Raw genomic sequence first — 7,369 nt, forward strand, 5'->3', positions numbered from 1 at the left:
TTTTTATGATGGTCGACGAGTTGACGAGGATTCTGGCGGTATCGACGCCGATGATTGACTATGAAAGAAGCAAGCCTACATGCCTTACTTGCAAATATGTTTAACCAACTGCATGCTTTCTCTGCTTTTCACTACACTGCGAGCTCATTTGAGCCGCTGATACAAGCTTGCTTTCTGCTTTTCCGTTTTTTACAAAAGACCGCCTGTTACTACTGAATACCTGTTATCCAATATGATATCTGCCTTACCACCACCACAACCACAACCTGCTCCTTTCTATCCAGTAAACAGCAACCATGACGTAGCGTAGACGCAGAGTACATAGAAACTCGCAGAAGAGACTGGCGCCCCTGAGAATCCCTGGTCTCCTTATGCATGCTAAGCAACACCCCCCTTGGCTCTCCCTAGCACTACCCAAACCAGAAATCTCCCCGGACAGAAACGCCATCCAAACGCCATCAGAGCCAACTACGACACTGATAAGTCCTTACATGTTGACTCAGGGAGTTGCCTCAACCAGCCAAGGCATCAACGAGATTAACTATTAGTGGTTCATCTAAAAAAAGTAGCCTAAACGTTAGTCAACCAAAGATTTGTTTGATTGAAATTTTGATAATTTGCATCATCGACACAGCCCTACCAAAGTCGATAACGTCAACCCGGAGCAAAAGAAGGCCACAACGCCTCTCACCCCCCCAGACTCCCTCCGTTTGCCAGCAGGCAAGACAGAGGGAGATAAATAGCCGGGTCATGGGCTCTTCCTGCGGGTTCTTGCATCAAAGGAAGCTTCTCAGGATACCGATTCACTGCTTCTGCGATTCACCATCCTGCTTCACTGGATACAATTACCCTCTACTGCCAACTTCACTTGCCAACAACACACCTTTTCGCCTGCTTTCTTGCCTCTTACAACATACACATCCAACTCTTCAAGTTGCTCGCTACTCATATCTTCCTACAAGAAGAAGAAAAGAAAAAAAAAAATAGAAAAAAATAAATAAAAGGCCTTCTGTCTTGCTTTCCTTGTGGAGCAAGGAACCACTCTAGCCTGTGTTGCTACTCCCCTTTTCTTTCTCGTATTTTTTTTAATCTTGATATCAAAGAGACAGCTTGGACCTTGATACCCATCCAGCTGTCATCATGAGCTATTTCGAGCGCTTGAACATGCTTTTTGACGGGGAGGATGCCGGCCTGCTGGGGATAGACGTCGGCCTGCGTGAGACGAGGATTGATACTCAGGATCAGTCTGGCCAGAACCAGGGCGAGGCCGCAGATTTGCCCCTGCTGGATGTCATAGAGGTCGAAGTTGCCAACCCTGGGGACAAGCAAGCTGAGGCCTCGCCAGATAACGCCACCGGGATCCAGCCTGCGGAGCCGGAGATGGAGACAGAAGCGTCCAAGGAAGATATCCCTGTCACAGATGGCAAGCCACGCCCTGGAGAGACTGCCTACTTCTGCTCCATTGACGTCCTGTCCACGGCACACAAGTACATCGGGGGAAAATTCCTGCGGCCGGCTGTTGACAGATTCTACAACAAAGGGAAGTTCTGGGAGCGGACATGGGACTTGTAAGTGTTTCTTCCCTCTTGCTCTTCTAGTTATTTGCCGACGTTTTAATCTTCGCACTGGCGGCTCTTGGAGCATCTCCATAGTTAACTATAACTTAACGTTATAGCTATTAAGCTATTCACTAACAACCTACTTTATCTATACAGGTACTATGTTCGCGTGCCAAAACACATCTTATGCGTACCTTTACTTTTTACCCCAATATCGCAGGCCCAGGCGCTTATCGATGAAATTAACGCAGAATTTGGCAGCGATATCAGCCTCCCGCTTGAGGAAGAAGCAGGGTTGGTCGTTCCATTTACCCCTGACGGGACCCCCCAGCCGGAGTACATGGGAACTTCTACCAACAACGACATAAGAGGCCAACTGCAGAATAGGGCTAACGCATGGTGCCATGAGAATCCTATCGAGTGGCCGGAAGAAGGGAACGAACCTTATGCACGATTCCGCAGAAGAATAAAGATAGTGTGTGATGTCAAGTACAACAAGCACAGGGCGACGGTCGGCGACGATAAATATGTGAAGAAAGTCCGCCGCTGGCACCGTCAGCTAAAGCGAACTCAGTGCTATCTGGGGCTGCGTCCTCGAATTGCTCGACGTGCTTCCAAGAAGACCCAGATTGCTGACGATGCCACTTCTACACCCGCTACGCCAGCAGTGGAACAACAGCAGCAGCAGCAGCAGCAACAAGGGCAGACTAATGGGACTGCTACTGTTCCAATTGGAACTGTTCTGGACCCGCTCGATGTCGAAAGCCCAGCTCCCTTTGCGTTTGCAGACGAGCCCATCTTCATCTGTATCGACCTTGAGTCCAATGAACGCAACCATTCCCAGGTCACCGAGGTTGGAGTGTCTACTTTGGATACCCTGGACTTGGTGGGAGTTCCACCGGGAGAAGGAGGCCGTGACTGGACGAGCAAAATTCGATCCCGGCATTTCCGCGTTTCTGAATATAAACACTTCAGAAATAAGAAGTTTGTACATGGTTGTCCTGATGATTTCGTTTTCGGGAGCAGCGAGTTCGTTCGTCGCGCATATCTTGCCCAAGTGGTTGATGCATGCTGCAAACCACCATACTCTGGCCATATTGCCTTCAGCCAGCAACCGGTAAGTACCATTGTTAAGCCTCACCATCCTCCAGCAGTTTACTTACATCTTTCACAGAAAGACAGCTCCCAGGAACGCAAACGTCAATCTCATCCTCGGCCCTCTAGAGGAAGACGCGGAAACCAGTCCCAATCGCCAGAGGGGGGCGTCAGATTGCCATCCGAGCCCAGTAACTCCCCTAAGAAGAGCAGTAACTCTCCTAGGAATAGAGGGCGGAGCAGACGGCGCAAGCAATGGTCTCCCGCTCCCGGCACCGAGCCCAGCTCCTCTCGATCCCCTGGCCAACAAGACCAACGACCTCCAGCTCGGACTCCAAGCCCAACCATACCAGAGTATAAGATGAGACCACGCAAGCTCATCCTGATCGGCCACGGCTTGACCGGCGATATCAAAAACCTGTGCAACGTAGGCTGTGAATTCTTCGACATCGAAACGTACAGCGGCGAAGAATTTTCGACACTATCAAAATTTCACGACGTAGCGGATACAGCTAACGTCCACCGCATATTAAAACGTGAATACGACACTCCCGGCCTGAGCTACATCTTGAAGGACCTGGACATCATGCCCTGGCACCTCCACAACGCCGGCAACGATGCACGCTACACCCTCGAGGCGTTGGTGGGTATAGCCGTCCAGATCACCAAAGCTGAAGCCAGGGCTGAGAGCGAGCGTGATGCCATCCGGTTTAGAGAATATCCAGACATCGACAACCCTAACGTGATGGTTTCACCTCGGTCAAGCGACGAGGATCTGCACTGGCGCCGGGAAATGGAGCGCATAGCTAAAAAGCCGCGGCGCAAACGGCGCAAGGAGGACTCCGAAATCGAGACTGAATGCGACATATGGGAGGAGGGGATGGGCTGGAATGCGTTTCGGAATCGGCACAAAGATGACATGGACGGCGGCCTGCCACCCGACGTGCACTACCCAGTTGTATAATACCCCTATTCTTGTCTACTGCATTTACTATTTACTACTGACGACCTGACGATGGACGAAGTAATGTCCCTTTTACTTTCTACTGTCGATATCTTTGTGATTTACTTTATTTAACTAGTTACCCGGGCAGTGAGACGGCATATTTGTCCTCACACACCCGAAGAACCAAGGAGATTAGAACGGCTATAGTTATAACTTAAGAAAAATATATATATAAAAAAAATAAAACCTCAGTTTTTATACTGATAATTCAATCCTTAATAGTAAACCTAAGCTGAAATACATCAAGGGGCGTAAAAAACATTGTAAATAGATAAAAACGCCACTTTTCCCCCGTAGGTCTCGTATAAAGGCGTTCCCAACACCTTCACCTCTACCCACCCCAACCAAGTAAGAAAAGTAATTCATCCATTCCATTCCATCCATACTATCTTAGCAGCGTAAAATGTTCGATTCCGTCCGTTCCGTTTCCGTTTCCATATGGCAAAAGGCCACCGGCGTAGCAATGTCGTAAAGTACAGCTCAATGAGCAAGCGTAAGGATGTAACAAGTGAGGGTTGAAAAAAAGAAGAAAAAAAAAAATCAAAAACAAACCAAGTCCAAGGGATAACAATACCAATAGGAGATGATTGAATAGATAATACATGAAAAATAGAAGGGTGGGCTTGCTTAGAAAGGGGGTGCTGCATTATTCATATCTCATGCGTGCATGCATATAAAAAGGGTCATATAGGCAAAGGTAAGCCTATTTAGCTAGCTCTAGCAGCATTGTTAATTTGTCTGTGGAATGAACCAATAGGTTGGAATCCCCTGGGAAATATTAGTATACTGGTTCACATATAGCATTGGAAGGAAGGGGGACAAACCTAGCAAGATCAAAGCCAGTGTCGTCACCATCGTTGTCATCATCATCTTCATCCCAGCTATCCTGGTGACGCTTGATAGTGCTGCTCTCCCGCTCACGCACATCCCGTCCTAGAGGAGAGACACCACCGCGACCCCTGAGGGAAGAAGTAGGAGGTTTAGTTGGGCTGCCTAGATTGGCTGGTGGTGGACTACTGCTTGGGATGGGGTTGAGGGTCTTCCAGCGACTGGACTCAGAGGTGCCGATGGAGGGCTTAAGCGGGCTGATGTCCGGCATTGGCCTGGCAGGAGTGTTACCTGTGTCGGCTAATTTCCAGAACTGAGCTGGCGAGCTGAGTTGCATGTAGCGTGAAGGAACCTGGGCGGTACTTGGAGGAGCAAGACGAGGCTGTTGGCGTAGGGGGGCGGGAGTGATCATTGACGAGGCAGCGTCGTCATAGTATGATGAGGAGAGAACTGGAGGAGAAGCAACAGCATTGTCAGACAGACCGTAGGGCCGTGTTGGTGCATTGTTGCGTGGACCGTTGGGCAACGGAGACTGTTCGTCAAAGTCATGTGTGCCCGCACCGTTGATACCAAGGCCATTTCGGGAGCCGCGGTCTGGCGTGTATGCTTCGATGGGGGCGACTGAGAAGGAGTGATAGCCTGGTGAGGCTGTAGTGTTTGCCTGGGGAGATGGTCTGGCTGCGAGGGCAGCAGCAGAGGCATCGATGTTCTTCTCGACGTTGGTGGCTACATGGCCGTTGATGGGCTGGTAGGCGCTGTTGCCGCCTCTCTCCTTGCCGATGGGGGATGCCGGGGTGGAAGACTGTCCGCTCCTCTTGGCCTGTTTCTTCCAGTACTCTTCGCGGTGCTCAGGGACGATCTGCCATTTCATGCCCTTGCCAGGCTCGTCTGTGCGACGAGGTACCTTCTGGAAGGCCTTGTTGAGAGATAGGTTGTGCCGGATGGAATTCTGCCAACCGGACTGCGAGTGCCGGTAGAAGGCGTACTTTTGCATGATGAACTTGTAGATGTTGCTCAGGGACAGTTTCTCTTCCTCGGTGGAGAAGATGGCCTGAGCAATCATGTTTGCGTAGCTGAATGGTGGCTTGATATCCTTGGCCGCGTCCTCGCTGTAGTCGATCTCCTCGGTACTTTCCATCATCAGGCCCCGGTTGTACATGGGGGAGACCTTGGACGATGGTTCAATGGTATCTCGCGACAGTGGACGTTGGGAGGGCGTCGTCTGCCGCTTGGGAGTAACGGTGGCCGCGTTTGCAATCTCCGCCGCTCGACGACTGCCGTTGGCTGTGGCAGCACCTCCAGTAGAGTTAGCCGCAGCAGCAGAAACAGAGGCAGTATCGGCCGGTTCTCTACTGTTGAGAGCAAAGGACATACGACGGGGTGCTCCGGCACCGGCACCAGCACTGGAACTGGTACCGGCGTTGGCAGTGGTTGGGTGTGAATGGTACGATCCATCCCAGGCGGTCTCGTCTGTTTCACGGGTGGTATGGACGCCGTTCTGGGCCTGCTGGATGAACGCCGGGTCGATGACGGCCTTGTCTCTGGGCGTGACGAACATCATCTGGGTATTGGCGATCTCGAGGATGTCGCCACAGGAGATCTGGGTGGCCGTTCCACGCTTGTAGAAGGTGTTGTTAACCCGTACGCCGTTTCGTCCGTTGACTCTCACGCGCCAGCACGGCGGGTCGTCGCGGTCGTAGTATATCTCTGCATGCAGCCGGGAGACAAACTTGCCCGGTCCGAGATCGATGTGAACGTCCGGCAGGGCCTGGGCGGCGACGGTGATGGGGGAAGACTGGGCATCGAGCCTCTGGTCGCGGTCTGGCGGGCGTCCGATGTTGACATGCAGCGTCTTGACGTAGTAGGTCCAGTCGCGGCCGGCAATCTTAGCGTAGGCCTCGACACTTTCTTTGTTTTCCTGCTGCGTGCGGGCGTTGGAGTGCAGGGTCATGACGGCAACGGGCTCTCTTGCGACGGCCAGGTTGGCGATGACCGAGTCGACGAGATCCTGGTTGGCTGCCATCTCGTTGTCGTGTTCGTCGTCGTTCTCGTCCGCAGAGGCGGCTGGTTCGACGGTCCTCTCAAAGTCCGGCTGGGACGTGTGCTCGACCTGCATGTTATTGTTATTATTAGATACCGTACACTGGTAGACACTCGACAACACACGCTTTTCAACGCCGTCTCTATGCCGGCGCGCGCAAACCAACAGAGGAAAAAGCCGAGTACTGACCTTGCGCTTCTTGACTGAACGCCGGGTGGGAGACGAGTCGAGGGCGTCCATATCAACCGGGTCTTCGTGCAGGTCGACTTCTCGCCGACGACTGCGACGCTTAGCAACCGAGGGCGCCATCTCCGTCTCTCTCTCTCTCTCTCACTCTCTCGTCGTGCGTCTTTGTTCCGTGCTATCCTCCGAGTAAGTATCGAGTGTCTTCCCTTGCCGTGTCTTTCTTCGCTGGGATGTTGTTGACGCAGGAAAAGGCCGTGGATGTCTCGACGCCGATCGAAGCAAGTCCAGCACAAAAGAAACACCAAGCAAAAAGCCCTAGTCAAAAAATAAAAAGTCCGTTTACTCTTGCTCTTAGTTCCTGCAACCCCAAGGGCGGGAGAAAAAGAAACGAGTAAATCCTGTGCACGAGTGAATCTCGCAAGACGCCGTGAATGCAGCTGAATATCACTTGGGGATCAACAACAACAACAAGTCAAGTCGACCTGGACTGGACTGGACTGGACTTCGGCTCAGGTAAATAAATAAATAGCAGAAAAGAAAAGAAAAAGGATCTTTCTCGGAAGTGGCTGGTCCTTTTGTCTCTCTTCTTCTTCTTCTTCTTCCTCTTCTTCGGTTTTTTCCCTCTAGAAAAAAAAAGAAAAGAAGAAAATTTTT

At 51.4% G+C, this 7,369-nt stretch overlaps 4 protein-coding genes across 4 annotated transcripts; 2 read left to right on the plus strand and 2 right to left on the minus strand.

The window, feature by feature from the left end:
* Positions 1–743: 743 nt before the first annotated feature.
* TRV_05775 (uncharacterized protein) lies at positions 744–1,001 on the plus strand (the record flags this gene model as incomplete). The annotated part of the gene is made up of 1 exon (XM_003020111.1): positions 744–1,001. A coding segment is annotated over one exon (258 nt), but the record flags the coding sequence as incomplete, so codon positions are not given.
* Positions 1,002–1,140: 139 nt separating this feature from the next.
* Positions 1,141–3,618, plus strand: TRV_05776 (uncharacterized protein; the record flags this gene model as incomplete). Its single annotated transcript, XM_003020112.1, has 2 exons — positions 1,141–1,568; positions 1,716–3,618. The coding sequence occupies 2 exons, from the start codon at positions 1,141–1,143 to the stop codon at positions 3,616–3,618; spliced, it is 2,331 nt and encodes a 776-aa protein (XP_003020158.1).
* An 820-nt stretch (positions 3,619–4,438) lies between these two features.
* Positions 4,439–6,604, minus strand: TRV_05777 (uncharacterized protein; the record flags this gene model as incomplete). The annotated part of the gene is made up of 1 exon (XM_003020113.1): positions 4,439–6,604. The coding sequence occupies one exon, from the start codon at positions 6,602–6,604 to the stop codon at positions 4,439–4,441; it is 2,166 nt and encodes a 721-aa protein (XP_003020159.1).
* A 620-nt stretch (positions 6,605–7,224) lies between these two features.
* Positions 7,225–7,338, minus strand: TRV_05778 (uncharacterized protein; the record flags this gene model as incomplete). Its single annotated transcript, XM_003020114.1, has 1 exon — positions 7,225–7,338. A coding segment is annotated over one exon (114 nt), but the record flags the coding sequence as incomplete, so codon positions are not given.
* Positions 7,339–7,369: the final 31 nt, after the last annotated feature.

The sequence above is a fragment of the Trichophyton verrucosum genome (assembly GCF_000151505.1).
Source record: "Trichophyton verrucosum HKI 0517 chromosome Unknown contig00471_1.f1.exp, whole genome shotgun sequence".
NCBI lineage: Eukaryota > Fungi > Ascomycota > Eurotiomycetes > Onygenales > Arthrodermataceae > Trichophyton > Trichophyton verrucosum.